At 41.8% G+C, this 17,788-nt stretch overlaps 1 protein-coding gene across 8 annotated transcripts in view; it reads left to right on the top strand.

Annotated features, from left to right (window-relative positions):
- Nucleotides 1–17,788, top strand: part of atp8a2 (ATPase phospholipid transporting 8A2) — a 55,732-nt gene that overhangs the window by 35,946 nt on the left and 1,998 nt on the right. For 7 of the 8 annotated variants that reach the window (XM_035949133.2, XM_035949234.2, XM_035949195.2 and 4 more), the window contains 11 exons: nt 2,471–2,654; nt 4,174–4,284; nt 6,329–6,403; nt 6,789–6,911; nt 7,490–7,568; nt 7,655–7,716; nt 8,230–8,286; nt 10,595–10,702; nt 12,514–12,602; nt 12,800–12,904; nt 16,445–16,536. In XM_035949133.2, the coding sequence (XP_035805026.2) occupies nt 2,471–2,654; nt 4,174–4,284; nt 6,329–6,403; nt 6,789–6,911; nt 7,490–7,568; nt 7,655–7,716; nt 8,230–8,286; nt 10,595–10,702; nt 12,514–12,602; nt 12,800–12,904; nt 16,445–16,536 (1,085 nt within the window). Of the gene's footprint in view, nt 1–2,470; nt 2,655–4,173; nt 4,285–6,328; nt 6,404–6,788; nt 6,912–7,489; nt 7,569–7,654; nt 7,717–8,229; nt 8,287–10,594; nt 10,703–12,513; nt 12,603–12,799; nt 12,905–13,415; nt 13,447–16,444; nt 16,537–17,788 lie in introns of all 8 variants that reach the window. The other variant, XR_004847517.2, reaches the window with a different exon arrangement.

The raw sequence follows: 17,788 nt of genomic DNA on the forward strand, positions 1-17,788 counted from the left end.
AATATCCCATCTAAGATACTGTAAAATGCTTTTTTTCAGACTGTACATGTGTTTCTACAGTTGCAAATCCTGTACTGTGGGAAATATGAGTTGCTTTGTTGCGCAGCTTTAGACCCAGTCCCAGTGTCAGTTTTCTCCTGTGTCTCCACCTTTGGAGACATATTTGTTTTCACTGTACAGGTTGCAGGTAATAATGACACTTAAGCTGCTGTATGTGTGTGTGAATGACGCATAGTATAGACGTGTCTCCCCATACAAAGCATGTTTTGAAAACAGAAGTGGAGATAAAGTCAGTCTTAGTGGCTGTGTCCAGTACGATTTTTTTTTTGAGAATGTAAATACTGTGTGTGGATTTTTCCCACACAGGCAGCCTCCTTCTGAAATCACTAGCAGCCAAGCGTGATCATTCCCTGATACAGTGTTCCTCTCTTTGAAGTATACAAATAAAGTGGTACTGTACAAATTCTTTTTAAAGGAAGGATGATAAAAATCTTGTAATGGCTTGACAAAAGAGAAACTTAGATCTTACATACTCCATCTGCTGGGTACGATTACAGCCCTTTTCCAATGGGATATATGACATTACTGCATCATCAGTCTGTTAGAGTGGCAGCTTTCTGTCATTCAGACATAGATCATTTATACATGTAAGTTAACCACAGGGACATTCAGACATTCAGTGATTATATTCATCATAGACATGAGCTTTGACAGAACTTCACGTGACACAACAAATACTAATGAACAAAAGACTACTCATGTAAACTGACAACAAGATTATAAAGCTGTCAAAATAACAAATAGCATATTTTATTTATGATTTCCTCAAAACTAAAAATTCTTCCCATGTGTGCTGACAATCTAACGACTACTGTACTAACAGTAAAATAAAAATAGCCCGACTCAACGTCAGGACAGCCGCCGTTTAACAAATGATTTAGCTGCAGCTCATAAACTGTGACGGTGTCTGACATCTCACCTGTCTGATGTGAACAAAAGCACACAGTCTGACTTGCTGTTACATCCTAATAGGACCCGTCTCCATGCTGCGGATAATTTATGAATTTATGCAAAAGTAAATACATGTCACTCTCTTGCCTGATGGATACTCCTTCAAGTCTTTAATCAACTCAGAGGAAAAACTCCTACAAACAGTTGGAAGCAACAACATTTACTGAGCCTCATTAATCTGGACTGAAGTTTTATGGACATTTCATTTTTTTGTGTGTGTGATTTTGGTAGTGCTCTGTGTCTTTTGTGCTCTCTGGCTGGTTTGTAGATCAATGTTGGTGCCGAAATGTGGAAAAAGGCTTCTCCAAATACAACTAGTTCAGGGTTGCACCGTGTTGAAATGAAATGTCACCGGGTCCGACCTACCCAAACCAAACTTTTCCTTTAAAGTGAGCAGAGTCATTCAGATGTGAAGCTGACATGTTCGCTTGCCATCACATCAGCAGAAAAGAGTTCATGTCTAAAAAGGCACTTAAGTGATACAATCAACATTTCCAGAGCAGCTACCTTTATCTTCAGAGTTTCATATGTGTATATTAATTGTTATTTCTGTTTTATTCACATTCAAGTGAGCTAAAACGCACAATAGTTCTTTTAAAAACAATTGCCTCACACAATTCTAAAGCTTCCACAGCTTCTTTCATGACAGGTGGGGGAGGAAACGGAGGATTATGAGGAAAAACCACATCCAAGACCTCTTTAGTGAAGCCAAACAGAACACCAGTACAATAGAGGGAATATGATCTGTGGCATTGGATGGAGACTCTCTCATTTGTCAAGAGATATACATGGCACCATTTAAAAAAAAAAAAAAAAAAAAAAAACAGATGCGTGGTGCTTCAGAAAAAGCAGCACGACGCCTTACCATCCTCTCTCAGTGGCCTTCGGGGGGGAAGAGTCTGTAATCGAGCCTCCGTCAGTCCTCCATTGTGAGTGAAGAGACAGGACCGGTTATAGAGAGAGGATTAGTGATACAGGTCAAGAGGGTGGAGTACCACTGGAAGGTCCCTGAACACATGCACAAACTCATATGAGCACATCACAAGTGGGCTGCACAGAATCTTATTAGCAGAACAGTGAATCATTGTTTCCTAATACCAGGTGAAGAGCAGTAAACAGAGCGCTGCAGAGTGTGTGTGTGTGTGTGTGTGTGTGTGTGTGTGTGTGTGTGTGTGTGTGTGTGTGTGTGTGTGTGTGTGTGTGTGTGTGTGTGTGTGTGTGTGTGTGTGTGTGTGTGTGTGTTTCTGCCAGCCGCTCATTTATCTTTTTTTCCCCTTTCAACTCTTTCCCACTTGTAGTTTCCCAGGCTTTATTCTCAATGCCTGGTGTGTTTATTTCTTTCTTTCTTACTTCCCTGAGATATTCTTTAATCTCTCCATCTCCCTACCTCTAATTTTCTCCAGGTACAGACAGATGTGTGCATTTAATAACAACCAACCGTCTCTGTTTGTTTCTGCAGAGTGTCTCCGCTGCAGAAGTCCGAGATTGTGGACATGGTGAAGAAACACGTGAAGGCCATCACGCTGGCGATTGGTGACGGCGCCAACGACGTGGGGATGATTCAGACGGCTCACGTCGGAGTCGGGATCAGCGGCAACGAGGGCATGCAGGCCACCAACTCCTCGGACTACTCCATTGCACAGGTAGATGGAGGCGCACAATAGACATCCCAAAATGTTACAGGCTAGTCATGAATAGAAAGGATCCATGTTTGGTTGGTTGGTCGGCAACTTCTTCCTGCTGACTGTTCAGCTCATCCTGATCTTTAACCCTTCCTCAAGGGGGACGACTGAAGGGAGAATTCACTGACAAGGATCAGTGAAGTATCATATTTTCAATCTAAACACACTGCTTATCAAGCATTTAGACTATGAAATAAAATGCAGCAGATAGTATATTGATTTTCCTGTTGCATATATAAACCATTAAAAAGGGTAGTGGTTGTATTTAATGTTTAAATTTGAACATTTATTATTATAAACCATGATGCTATTGACATTATTATCTATTATTTTAGTATGACTTTCAGAAGACTCCTGCACACAGTCGAACTTGCAAATTTGTGTGTGATGAAGGCCAAGCACAGAAATATCGTGAATAAGTGTACTTTTGCCAATTAGAAAGTGTAAAGGAGTCTTTTTGAAACTTTTGGAAGTACAGTATTCATCTCTCTACTACACAACTATCTCATGAAATAGATGCACAAAGAGTTCCCTTTTCTGTATTATGACTTTCCCAAATTATTCCAATCAGTAACCCTCTGAACCCCAAGCAGTGTCTAGGTGTTTTTCTTTTTTTATCCTGTCACATGTTTATTCAGTGTAGGCTATAAAGTTCTGCACTTTCTCATTGGCTAGAAGTAGAGAAAACTCTAAATTGTTGTTTGTGCTGTATGACGCTGTTATAATGCCATAAATCATAAAAGGAAAAGAAAAACATTACAGTTGAATTGAATTTTCATTTTATGACTGTTGATCACAGCTGAGTGACTAATGGCTTCATGGTTGCACAGAGGAGCACAGAATATTTAGTTTTGCATAGAATCTAGTTTGTGCAAACTATTTTTGGCAAATTCTTAAATGAGATAGATTATGATGAAATTTGTCGATTTTAGACTATTTGATGGCAGATAAATTTATCAACCATCAGAAAATGGAAAATCCAACATTTTTTTTTCTGTTTCTGCAGTTTCTTGTTCTGATAAATGGTTTAATTTTGGCATTTTTTTCTCTTTTTTTAAGGTAACATTCCTTTGAAACCCACCAGTGGTTTCTGGGGTTCAGAGAGTTAAATAAAAACATTGTGGTTAACCCACTATGTTGACAGTAAAAATGCATTATTTGTATTCTTTTAATAGTCTATTATGACAAAAACATCTCTCCATGTCCTTATTACTCTGGGTGTTGTCTTTTCTGTGTCTATGTCTCTCCCATTGACACATTCTGTCACTTTCACTGTTTGTGCTGATTATCTCATTGCCTCTGGGCATCTTGCACAACTCCTCTTTATCAGCAAGCCGCAACTGTCTCTTCTCTTAGTCACATTCTTGGTACACACTGTGTCCAACTTCTGTCTCTAATATTTCCTTTTAGCCTTCATTTTTCCTCCAAGTAAAGAAATATTTCTGTCCTCTCTTTTTTTTTCTTTATTTTTTATTAATAGTTCTCCTATCTGGAGAAGCTCCTGTTGGTCCACGGGGCTTGGAGCTACAACCGGGTCACAAAATGCATCCTCTACTGTTTCTATAAGAATGTGGTCCTCTACATAATAGAGGTAAGAGCCTCAGCACCACACCCTGTCTGTTTCTCACACACACACACACACACACACACACACACACACACACACACACACACACACACACACACACACACACACACAGTTACATTAACAGAGACATTTTGCAGCTGTTTGTCGACGTCCCTGACAGTGATGGACGAGGTGCCCTTCTGGTGTCTGCTTTCTGTCTCTTTTGGACACGCACACACACACACACACACACACACACACACACACACACACACACACACACATATAGTCCTGCACGTAAAGAAGTGCGTTTAGATCAGCAACGACAAGACCTTGGCTCCAAAGGTCGACAGCAGTGTGTGTGTACTTGTGTTACACGTGTTGTGGGGACATAAATCTGTTTACTCACTCACACTATGTAGCATAAATAACATGAATTATTAAGCGCGACGACTTATTTTAAGGTTAGGGTGAGGATTAAAGTCGTAGCTTTGGTGAGGGTGAATTGATGTGAGTCAGAAATGATGGAAATGCTTCATTTGTGTGTGACGAAGGCGCACACCGCAGCCCTGGCCTGCCTGTTATGAGGGGTATTTGTCAGCTGTGCTCACTCCCACCTCCCCCAGACCTCCACCACCTCACCCCTCTGTGTCACATTAAGGATGCCAGCAGGTGCAGGTCCTCCTGGGAGTCGCAGTCTGCAGCCCGGCGTCCTGCTCACGCTGCCGCTGTCTGTGTGTATATGTGTGTGTTTCCATGATTATCTCACATAATTGGCTTCCAGCAGAGCGCTCTGGGCCAAAGGTTGGAGACTGTCTCTGTCCACTTAATGGAGACAGAATAAGGGGGATGGGTGTGTGTGAGTGTGTTTTTGTGTATGTGACCTCACCCCAAGGCTGTATGCTCCACTGTATCCCCCAGGAATGCCACAACTCCCACCAGAGGCCCCAAACATGTTCTCTATCTGCCCTCAGATCAGCCGGCGTCTGCTGTGTGTGCATTAAGGCATTAATGAAGGTTTACTCTGGGCCAGAGTTGCATTTAGATAGTGTGTTTCAGTAGATTAGCTTCTGTAAAGACAGAAAATGATTTCAGGGTTGGCCAAAATCTGCATTAAGAATTGATTGAAATATTGTGCCTGATGTTTTATAGACCTGCAGGGACAATTGTGTGAGGATGTTTTGTATTTAAAAATGAATGCTCTGAACCCCAAGCAGTTTCTGGTTGTTTTTTGCTTTGCTCCCGTCACATTTTTACTCACTTTAGGCTATTTTTCACTGCAATATAAAGTCCTACACCTCTATGGAAACAGCACAAGCTAGAAGTAGGGAGAACTCAGAAATATATTTTTGTATTAATCCTTTTACAAAAATTGAGAAAGCCTGGAATCAATATATACAACATTTTTCCAAGTGCAACAACTACATATTACAGTTATTTACTACTCACATTTATAAATTTATTTCCACACTTTCCATACAAAATATGGTGACTCTACATATTGTATACATTTTACCACTATAATTTTTATTTTGTTTCCGTACTTGTCTTCTGTCTACTCTGCATTTCAGCCCAGTTCAGCTGAAAAGTCCATGATTTTTCACAGTTGCACAAAGGAGCACAGAATTTTTATTATTTTTTACAGAATCTACTCAGAGTAAATTGTTTATTTTGGGTGAATTATTAAATGAGACAAGTCGAATGAAGTGATTCTGATGAAATGATTTTAGGGTTAGATTTGGTTTAGTTCCCCGACGGAATGCCAAGTCACAGATGGGATCACTGGAAAGTTGAAAACCTGACAGTGTCTCTGTTTTTACAGTTTCTGGCTCTAATATTAATGTTATTTCTGTGATTCTTATATATTTTTGGATTTCAGAGGCTTGATACAGGGTTGCCACATAAATCACTATATTCAATCTTATGCTCTGCAAAGCTAATTTTGTCATGTGTCCATATCATTTAGTAAAGAAATGTGTGTCCCTCTCACCCTGCTGCTTCCTCTAAGGCAGTTTCACCTCCACTATTGTCCCTCTCATCCCCTCTCATCCTTCTCTTTGTGTCCCAGCTCTGGTTCGCCTTTGTGAACGGGTTCTCTGGCCAGATCCTGTTTGAGCGCTGGTGTATAGGCCTCTACAACGTGGTGAGTATCAGTCACTCTCTTCCGTCTCTCCACTCGTTCCCTCAGTCTCACCCCCTTCTCCCGCTTTCACTCAGCGGACATTTATCTCTCTCTCTGTCTCTTAATCACATGCTTTGTCTTCTTATCACTGCTCTTTCTGCATGCCAGAGATGTTTGTATGCATGTGTTAGAGTGTATTTCTATGTGTTCTGGTGTCTGCCATGTGTACTTAACGTCTGACAGACAGCAGATGCCTTCAGGGTCCCCGTTTTTTAAAACTTCATGGCATTCCTTCTACAGTTGCGATGTGAACCGTGATTGTCCATCTAGTTGAAGCATGTGTGCGTCCACGCTGCCTGTCGTCCTGTGATTTAATGGCTGCATGTACATCTTCCCTATGCTGCAGATATTTACTGCGCTGCCTCCGTTCACTCTGGGGATTTTCGACCGGCCGTGCAGCCAGCAGAACATGCTCCGCTTCCCACAGCTGTACCGAATAACCCAGAACGCCGAGGGCTTCAACACCAAGGTACATGCACACACACGGATCTCCAATCACAGCTAAATCTGTCATGGTTTTTTTTTTTTTTCATACTCTGCATTCAACTTCTGGATCTTTGCAATACGATGAGCGATTCCAGCTGTTTGTTTGGGACTTGAGCGAGTACACAAGGGTGGCATGGACTCTGGGGTGTTTCCATGGCGACCTGTAATGAGATTCATAGTGCCAGAATAAGGAAGTCTTTCATTTTAGAGGGTACAGCAGCAGCAGCAGCAGCTCAAGCTACTGTATGCGTGTGTGTGTGTGTGTGTGTGTGTGTGCGTGTGTGTGTGTGTGTGTGTGTGTGTGTGTGTGTGTGTGTGTGTGTGCGTGTGTGCGTGTGTGCGTGTGTGCGTGTGTGTGTGTGTGTACATACAGTACAGGAGGGCACTTCTGATGGCACGAACACAGTGGAAGTTGTGTGTTACTGTGAGGAATTGCTGTTTTTGTATGTTTTTATGTGTGTGGGAGAGTGGGGGCATATATGTGCTTTGGCATTAGTTTGCACTGACTTGTTTTCCACTATTTTCTCCCCTTCTTTTCTCTCTGTCTGCTCCACCTTCCAGGTGTTCTGGGGACACTGTATCAATGCACTGATTCATTCAATTATTCTCTTTTGGTTTCCGCTCAAAATGTTAGAACACGGTGAGTGACTCTGGCAAGTAATTCTTTCACAGTCCATTATTCTGTTGTCGACACTTTGTCTTGACTTGTGTAAATGTTCTCTGCAGATTCTCCCTTCAGTAACGGTCAGGGAAATGACTACCTGTTTGTGGGAAATATGGTCTACACAGTAAGTATGTCGCATGTATTTTCTGTGTGTGTATTTTCTGTTGTTTGGCATGCAGATTTGTGTGTTTTTTTGGCATCTGCACACAATTTGTGTACACACCAGCTCTGTGCAGCTTACTCAGAGCCCTTATGAGTCTCCAGTCAATCTAGTCCCGTCTAGCCAGACTGTCTCCCCTCCACATTCATCCATCTTTATTCTCCATCTCACACTCTCGCTATCATTTTACTCCCTACAGTGTCTTGAGAATGTCAGTCGTGTTTGTTTGTTGTGTTGTGTGTGTGTGTGTGTGTGTGTGTGTGTGTGTGTGTGTGTGTGTGTATATGTAGACTACAACGGAGGCATGTGGGGGTCCAGAGTATTTTAACAGACATTGCTGAGTTTACGATACAACATTAATGTTTATTATCTCCACAGTCGCCAGTGAACTAATCTGGTTTTTCTGTTTTTTTTCCTTTAAATTTGCTTACCCCCTTCTCTGTGTGTGTGTGTGTGTCTGTGTGTGTGTGTGTGCAGTATGTGGTAGTTACAGTGTGTCTGAAGGCTGGAATGGAGACCACCGCTTGGACCCGGGTAGGAACATTAACACACTCTCAATGCACCACAGCACATGTGCTGTATTTTACTCGACCGTTGATAAATAAAGAGGAGGGTTGGGGGTGGCCTGCTCTGAGAGGAGGACTTTCAGTGTGAGGTTTTTCATATTACCTGCTCTAAATGCTTCATAGTCAGGAAAGGCATGGGAAAAGATGTGGTGTACCTTGATCTTGCGGTGGAGGTTTGAGGTTTCTCCAACTGCAGTTGCTTGCACCTTTTTCTTCCAACCAGCTCACATGTAGTTGCATTTTTTTTTTAACCCATTGCTCCTGGGCAATATTTATTTCAAACATAAATTTGAAAAAACAAATTGGAAAACGTCAGTCAAAGGCATTTACACAGAACTGCTAAATAAGGCTTAAACTTGCAGCGAATGAAAGGGCGTCATAGCTGCTCAGACAAAGCGTAGTAAAGTAGAAAAACAACAGAAAACAGTGACATTACCATCTGTTAGATGAGCAATAAGTACAGGAACATAGTAGCAAATCTGATTTAATTTAGCATAGTTTACTTAGAGACAAGCCAAAGACTGTTCTATCCAAATCATTAGATGATAAAATTATATAGTAGAGCTGCAAGGATTAATCATTTAGGTGACTGACAGATAAAGATATGCAACTAATTTAATAATCACTTGATCATTTCAGTCATTTTTCAGCTGCAATTACCCAATATTCTCAGTTTTCTGCTTTTCATATAACTGCTATTCTTTATGATATTTACAACTGATTTGACGTCTTTCAGTTTTGGATTACAGTTTCAACAAAACAAGTGAATTGAAGACATTACTGGGTGCTTGGATAAATTGTGAATGGCATTTTTCCTACAGTTTTTTTAAGAGAAAAAAGCTGTTAATTACTACAACAAAGCTAATTGTTAGTCAAAGCCCAATTATGTAAGGTGTGGTTGTTTTGTTATTATTATTAATGTAATAGCTGTAGGTTAATTATATAAATGTGAATTTCAATTTTATATAACTCAAGTGGATCAAAACTTTCAGCGGTTGTTGGTTCTTGTATACCATGTGGTTCATTCATGCACACTGTGGTTCAGGTTACATAAACCCAGTGTGGCTATTCAACAGCAACACCATGTATAATCTATTAGTATAAGTTTCAGCCCAGTCCCATTTTCTATGGACAGTTATCCCTTTTACAAATAATCAAGCGTGCAGATGCCACGATTTACCGAAACGTCGTATATTATAAAAAATTCTTACTACACAGCACAAGATTTGTTGGCTAAAACTAGATGGAATCCAAAGGAACAATGCACCTACTGGCAGTGATAACACTAAATGGCCAATTCATGCTTTCTGTGTGTCTGTAAGACTGGAGGAGCTTTGATTTAAACACGACAGAGCGACAGTCTGAGGTTCTAAATTCTCCAGATATCCCATACTTTGTCCACCCACTGTTTCTACCTGCTGTATCCTGTAAAAAAGTCAAAACCAGCCTTTCATTAACATCCACAGGAGTCCCATGTGTTGTAGTATGAATAGAACCGCATGTATGTCCACCGGCTCCTTTCAAAGTCCGTATCAGTCACACGGAAATCTTGAATTGGCCTTAACCCAGACTGCACAAAATTACTTCTTCTAATTAGTGAGAAATTGCCTGTGCTGTTTCTCTAGACCATCAACACACATCATGATTGAAGCACTGATACCCCCCTCACACTAGTAACGTTAGCATGCATTAAAATCTTGCTGTTACCAGACGTAACATATAGAACAGATGTCATACAATAACTCATAATATTAGGTGATTGCAGTGTATGCAGACAGGAACTTTGCCTTAGAAAAAAAAAACTGCAAAAACAAAATTATGGTTTAAACACGGGAAAAATCTGAACAAAGAATAAATAAACAAATCTAAGCGTGTGACTAAGCATGTGGTTTCAACTGGTAGTCCTGAAATAACACTAGCAGAAGTGGATGTAGAGTTTAGGGCAACAGAAGCTCAAGCCGTGACGTTATTTGGTTTGTGATGGAAGAGAGAGAGAGAGAGGGAGACTGGCAGGATGGACAGAAAGGCTCTGACACCTTTGTCCGTTCAGCTGTCCACACAACAGCCTGGCAGTAATGAAGCAGAGTCCCACTGGAATTCACACAGTGTCCGTTTACAGCAGATCACAGAGAGCGGGCCCAAGACAGGGGAAGGAGGGAGGGAAACGTTGTCTATATTCGGATGAGCTGTATGTTAACTATTTGACCTCATGTTGTCTCTCTTTTCTGTCTCTTAATCTTCTTCCAATCCCAAACTCCCTCTACTTCTTCTTCTAGTTTTCCCACCTGGCGGTATGGGGAAGCATGGTGCTCTGGATGCTCTTCTTCGCCGTCTACTCCGCCATCTGGCCCACCATTCCCATCGCCCCCGACATGCTGGGCCAGGCAAGTCGCTCTCTGTAAACATGTGTCATCCATTTCAATAACAGGGCTTGATGGGGGGGTTAAAATAGCCTCTTCCTCCTACATCTCCTCTCTGCAACATCACCTGCCCCTCCCTTCTTCTTCTTGGTTTGCAAATACATGGCGCCTATGAGACTCACCTCTTGGGTGTTCCACGTCGGCACTGCTGGAGCCCCCCCGGTGGGAGATTTATGCCCCTCTCACCAGGCTTCCCGCACCTGCTGCGTGTCACCCGAGCCCCGGTCTTTTACTGCCCTCTTACTGCGGAGGTGTTGACTCAAGAGGGTGGGCTGTTGCTGTTGCTGCTGCTGCTGCTGGTGGTGATGAGAGTCCAGTGGGGGTGAGGAGAGTGTACGTGGGACCCCCTTAATTGAGAGACTCATTTTAGAGTTGGGGGATGAAGGCAGGGGTGATACGAGGTGCCCCACTGAGCGGGTAGGGGAAGGGAATAGACCCGTCTCAACTCCCCTCAGCCCATTAATTCAATTTGTGTCAGAAATCAGGAATGCGGTCAAATATCTGTGCAGCTGCTCAGTCTAACTGGGGAATGGTCAGAGACAGTCACCCCTCCCAAACCCTCCATCGTCCCCCCTAACTACCCTATTACCTCTCTTATTTCCTCAGCTCCCAGTATCTGTATTTCCATCTGTCCAAGGGGGACACGGCATGGAAAAGAGCTGTATATTTTTGCTCAGAACAACTGCGTGTGTGAAATTATGCGCACTATGTGTTGTCTGCAAAGTGGCCGAGATCAACAGTCTGTTTCTATGGCTATGAGAAAACGGAGAAAATCGTTTGTCATGCTGCGATCCTCACAGTGCATAAAGACCATGTGATATACTGGGTGTCCGACGCTGTAGAAATGTGTCTCTGTGTGTAGGTGTTTGTCACAGGCAGAGACATTAAGTATGTGTGAGTCCGGTTGGTTATGATTCCAGCTGCTCCAGAGGATATTTTGCAGAGGTTGTCTTGATTCGTTTTCCCTGTGACCTCTTCCTGTGGGAACCAGATCGTCTCTATATCTGCGGATACAAACACGGGACACAGGAAACACATTAGATGGGCAATAAAATAGAACAAGTTAAGGACGTCACGGCGCATAAAAAGTTTGCGACTGCTGGCTTAGCTGCTAATGCCTTCGAGACAAAGGCTTGTGAAACACTGCAGAGCTCTTGCAGATAACCAAACCAGAGAGACGTTGGGTAATAATGAGAAAATTGAAGGACTTGCAGTAACAGGCGAGGACAAGCAACAGAAGATACAGTCACTTACGATGAAAGAAAGATGTGAAAGAGGGAGATTGGTGGGAGAAAGACGTGTGGGAGGAAGAAGCAAGGAGACAGACAGACTGACAAATTGAGACAGTGGTTAGATGCATGATTAATCCCTGGAGACAGAGCGAGAAAGGGGTCAGAGATCAACGAGCGTGGCTGCAGCTGGACTGCACAGACAGGTAGGGGGGATCTGCGGTTGCTCTCCAGCATTTTTATCATTCAGCATCATAGAGGGTTTGCATGACAGCTATGGGAACACCGTGCTAAAAGCAGTTTGTGGTGCAGGCGCGAGCTGTGAGAAAGCTCTTAAATATGTTTGACTAACATTAGGAGCGTTCAACTTTGGCTCAGTGTCTCTCTTTATGCTCTGTGTGGCTTTTCAATGTGCTTCGACTTACATTTATCTCAGCCTTTGCCACATGTGGTTCTGTGTCCCCGTTGCTGAGAAAAATGACTTAATCCTCCATTTGAATTAATATACGAGCGAAAATAAATGGGGCCTGTGTGTTGTCATTGCAGGCTGGCAGGGTGATGCAGTGCTGGCACTTCTGGCTGGGCCTGGTCCTGGTGCCTACTGCGTGTTTACTCAAAGACTTTGCTTGGACAGCGTAAGTAGAACGCACTTAATATAAATACATGGGAAATCCATACAGAGACTATTTGACTTAACAGAAGCGTTTACATAACCCATATTGAGTCTGTGTCAACACTTACGCACACTTCATGTTATGAATTACATATGTCTGCAGAGTAACACACTCAGACTTTCCTTCATGGCTCTGATGAACTTGTTTCTGCTCTGCAGCACTCGTCGCACTGTGAGGAAGTCTCTGCTGGAGGAGGTGCAGGAGTTGGAGGCGCGAGCCGTCGATCCCGGGGCTGCAGTGCTTAGAGACGCCAGCGGCCGCAGGTATATGAGCGCTGCAAAGCATCATGGGATCTCACCAGCGTTCTTATATATTTTTATTATTGCAACCAATCAGCATATTCTGTTGATTTTTTCTTCTGTTGCATTTCTTTCATTTTCTGTGCACCAAACTTCTCCCAATAGATAAAATATGTGCAGATGATTAAAGTATCTTCACTGAATGTTACAGCAGTATTCCTGCAGTTTTAATATTATTGCATTATATCGCTTTTTGTGTTAAGACAAACTCATTCCCCCAAGGCTGAGGTCCCGTAGAGCCAGAAGTTGCTCACAGAGGTAGTTTCTCAGTTTGCACTGTCCCACTGTGTGAACTGTGACCTCAGATGACCTGTGTGCCCCATTGCACGCTGCTTTGGAGTGACTCTTGCTTGTTTTTTATGAACTGACTTCACATTTCTTTCTGTTTACCTCCTAATCCCATCTTAAATGTTGTTTTTGCATTTTTTTCCTCCTTCATGTCCTTACATTTTTATCATTCTTCCTGATTTCATAGGTGGATGAATTTGAACTGCTGTACAGATCTGGTGTGTTCACTGTCTATGTGTAGCTCCTGTGACTTAGCTGTGTGTGTGGTGTTACTAGAGCTTAGAACAAAATCATACCGTCTACACTGTATTTAGGATCATAGAGGTTTGATCATTTGCTGCACTGGTGGAAAGTAATTTAGCACAAGTACTTCACTTGTTAAATTAAAATGCGAGTATTTTACAGTTTATGCTACTTTATTTTTCTGCTGCAAAACATTTCACAATATTTATACACCACTACCTTTAACTGATCTGGCAGGACAAGTATAGAGACGAAGTCCTTTGTCTGTTGTATCAATGCTCTAAATCCTGACTGAAACTCTTCAAACAAACCATTCCTCTTGTTAATACTCTGAACTCCAGCCAGTTTCTGAGTGTTTTCTGCTGCTGTCACATTTTTCCTCACAGTAGGCTCATTTTTCACTACAATATAAAGTCCTGCACCTCAATGGAAACCGCACAATTATAGTGAATATAAGCACAGGGAAATCCCAAAAAAAAACTTTGTGCAGTGCAAAAAAGTTACAATGTCATGAGTCCTAAAAAAAAGAAAGTGGTACACAAGGATGTTACCAGGATTGGGGGGAAAAAAATCATGATTTTACATGCATCAGATATTTATTACTTACATTATATTTGTTTCTATAGTTTTCTCCTCTCTGTTCTGTGTAAACACAGCCTACAGTTCAACCTAGTGCATCTGAAAGGTTCCTGAATTTTAGTCCCGTGACTGTTTTCGGTGCAGTTCAGTCCCTGATGGCTTCATGGTTGCACTGAGGAGCGCAGGTTTTATGTTTTGTACAGAATCTGGTTTGACAACACAGTTTATTTTTGGCAATTTTTTTAAAAGATGAGAGACATAGAATAAAGTGATTTTGATTAAATATCCTGACTTTAAGCATAGATTTAGGTACGTTTTTCAACCGCATGTCAGAGATTAATAGTTCAAGGACCATTAGAAAGTTGATGATCCAACAACTCTTCCTGTTTTTACAGTTTCTGGCTCTGATAAATGGTGCAATTTTGATAAAACAACATTCCTGTAAACCCGCTGGAAGATAATTTAGGTTCTGTTTTATATAAATACATGCATCAGATCTAAAATGGAAATGAGTAATTAAGGGTAAAACATCTTTGAGTGATCTAGGATGCGGTCAAAGACATGTTGCTGGTTTAGATGTTACAAATTACTTTGCAGGTTCATATTTTAAACACATGAACTTCATCAACAAATACAATATATAAATAAATCAACTATCCAACAGCATATTAAATTGTTAAAATTAGCTTAACCTTCAACCTTAAATAGTGCTTACATGTTAAAGCATCATTTACAAATAAACATATTATGTAAGTGAAGGGTGTGACTACTAGTGTTACAATGATTTGTATAATCCTCCGATGTTATGAGTTCTTTTAAAAAATAGAAAAACAAAGATGAGAGTGAGTCACAAGCTGATTCCTTAGAGCTGTGTTGGTTCTCGAAAGGAGCTGAAGAATTGTGAGGTGTGTTTTCAGGTTGGGGAGGGATATGCGAGTAACCACTCCTCCCTCTGACCCGTCCTGGACTGACCCTGCTTTCCCAAACCAGGGAAGCAGGACCAGATCCTGGAGTCCTTTATGCTTAGAATCAGAAAAGTAAAGTAAGGGTGGTCAGAGAAGCAATGGAGCAAAATGGAAAAGAGCACATCTGTGTTTGTAGTTCCTGTGCAGGTCTCGGGGGTAGGCATGGGAATGGGTGGAAACGTAGAGCGCAGGAGCGTCTCGAGGGAAGAGTTCAAACGGAGCACATCCTTGGGCCCTTTTTGAATCAGCAGGTATCCACAGAGAAACTTCATGGTAGCAGAAGGGACGTCGCACTGAGGCATGATCCTTTCATTTATTTGTCCACCCACCATTTAAGTCTTTTATCATTCACTCAGCGCGGTCATCTATCTAACAGACCCTACGTTTGGGCCAAAGACTCCTTGAGCAAACTCCGGAGCTCCTCTTTTTTCTTTTCTTTTCTTTTTTTTTTTTCCCACAATCACTCCAGTGAAGGTTCCCAACAGTCATATACAGTTATAAGAATTTCCTGACTGCTTGTTCCAAATTTTAGCCTTGGGAAGGCTGGCTCTGAACCATAACTACCCCACTGATTATCATCAGCGCTGCCCAGAGTGAGCACCAGGGAAAGCCCTCATGTTTGGAATAAGTCTCCGATGGCAGATAATCGTACAAAAAGTATGCTTTCAAATAAAATAGGCAAAAGTTGACTTTCTGGCATAGCCGCCCGTGTAGTTCCATCCAGCGTCTGTTTGTCGAGGGCTGCAATGATGGTGATGAGGCGGCAGAGAAACACATGAATGCAACAAGTGTGAGTGCATGCGTGCATTTGTGTGCAATATCTGGAAAGGGCTTAGTTATTTTTGGTCACGGGAGGAGAGGAGCCGTGACGGCGTGTGGTCTCAGAACAGAAGATCCAGTCTTCTTTTTGGAAAGAGGGGAGTCAAGAGGAGAGGAGAGAGGAGCGGGGAGTGGCCGGGGGTGAGGAATAGTTTACTGTGGATGTCCTGTTACCCTGCAGGCAGTTTATGGCTCACTGTTGGGTTAAATTGAATGTCAGAAGCACTCAGTATCAAAGCCACCTCCTGCCAACTTTCTGGTTTTAAGTCCGCTTGGATTTTGTTGACTTATTGATCAGCGTGTTTCTGTGCTGACCCCTGAAGGAGAGCTGTACCGTTTTCCTGCTACACTGCAGTGTTGTGCTCAAGGACACGAATGCATTTACACATTAAAAAATTCACGCACGCAAAAAGATGCCAAGCCGCCACCAGTCGTAGCTGAAATCTTAGAGGCAAAGGCCACTGAGAGAGCCTTTCTTTAATATAAAAATACTTCACAGTAGCTAGCAGTGGTGTCGTGTGTCTAGCAGAGATTCTCTTTTTTGACCTTTTATCAAGCGACTGTGTGCTGAAGCTGTGGAGTAACTGTTCTTTCTTGCTTTCCTTTGCAGTCTAAACGAACGAGCCCATCTGCTGACAAGAGTCTTTAGGAAAACACCTTCGAGCGTCGGACGCTCAAACTCGGTGCAGCAGACGGTGTCACGTGAGTGTCCTTTGCAGAAACAAATACTGTGTCTGCATCCACGTCTTGCTTCCACATAGTCTTTAAAGCTAATTCCTCATACTTTGTTCAAGTGGTCCAATCCCAGTCTCCACTCAGACTCAAACGTTGAGGCAAGTTCCCTCTTAGTGCATAATGGATCTGATGCAGACTTTTTGATGCTATTATGTGCCCTTTCTTTAAGTTTGCCTATCTGCAGACTTTCCCAAGAGATTTGTCCACAACTCACAGTGACATTGATGATATATAAACGTGGTTGTCATCAAAATATGTACACAAACCCAGTATAGATGTTGTAGGGAACAAAGCCGCCAGGAAGTTGTTTATCTGTAAGTAACAGCATCTGGCTGCTCTCTGTTGTGGTTGTTTAATGCTTGTTTGTAGAGTTGTTTGTATGTTCAGTCAAACGACTGCGTAGGGTTTACATATGTTCATTGTTTTCCTGGCTTTCGGTAGTTTTCTACAATGCATAAACACTGTAATGCCGTAAACGGAGTGATCAACCGAGCAGCTAATCAAAATGAAATATGAGTCCAAATTCTTTTTTTTTTTTTTTTTTTAATGCAGATGCGTTGCTTCCAAACAAAGTCTGCTGTCACAATAGTGTTTCCTATTCCTCCTCAGTGGGTTCAGTCCTCTTGAACTCACGTACTCTAACAATACAGAAGTGATGTTAGTGGGTTTAGTGTCTGGGCTTTAAGGTGGAGATTTGGGTTTGGGAAAATATGTGTACATCCTTCTGATCATAATGTTGGTTGTAACATTGTTGGTAACCATTATCTATCACTTAAGTGAAAAAACAATAATGTCAGTGTTTTCCTGTACTTCTTTCTCTATTCACTCTAATTATATGAAATGAAGAGTTGTGAAAAACCACACCAAGCTCAATACCCCAGCCAAAACAGTTTTAATATGGAAGAAATAAACATGCCAGTGTTTAGCTTTGTTATACAGATAACTTAAAAACTGATTTGTTCCTGTTAGTTAAAAAATTATATGGCACAAAAAATGCTTTAAAGGTGTTTAAGCTTTTCCCAGTTTCACATCATGAAGCCCAGAGACAAATAATTAAAGGATAATGCCCAATATTTTGACAATATTTGGCCTCATATTGAAACCTCGGTACATTTTTTAGTTTGTTTGAGTGTTTTGTTGATCTCCATCTAAAAGTTACTTCTATTTTAACATCCACTGAACAAATTATAAATGCAGCATGCAAATATTCTGTTCTGAC

Source organism: Amphiprion ocellaris, chromosome 22 (assembly GCF_022539595.1).
Source record: "Amphiprion ocellaris isolate individual 3 ecotype Okinawa chromosome 22, ASM2253959v1, whole genome shotgun sequence".
NCBI lineage: Eukaryota > Metazoa > Chordata > Actinopteri > Pomacentridae > Amphiprion > Amphiprion ocellaris.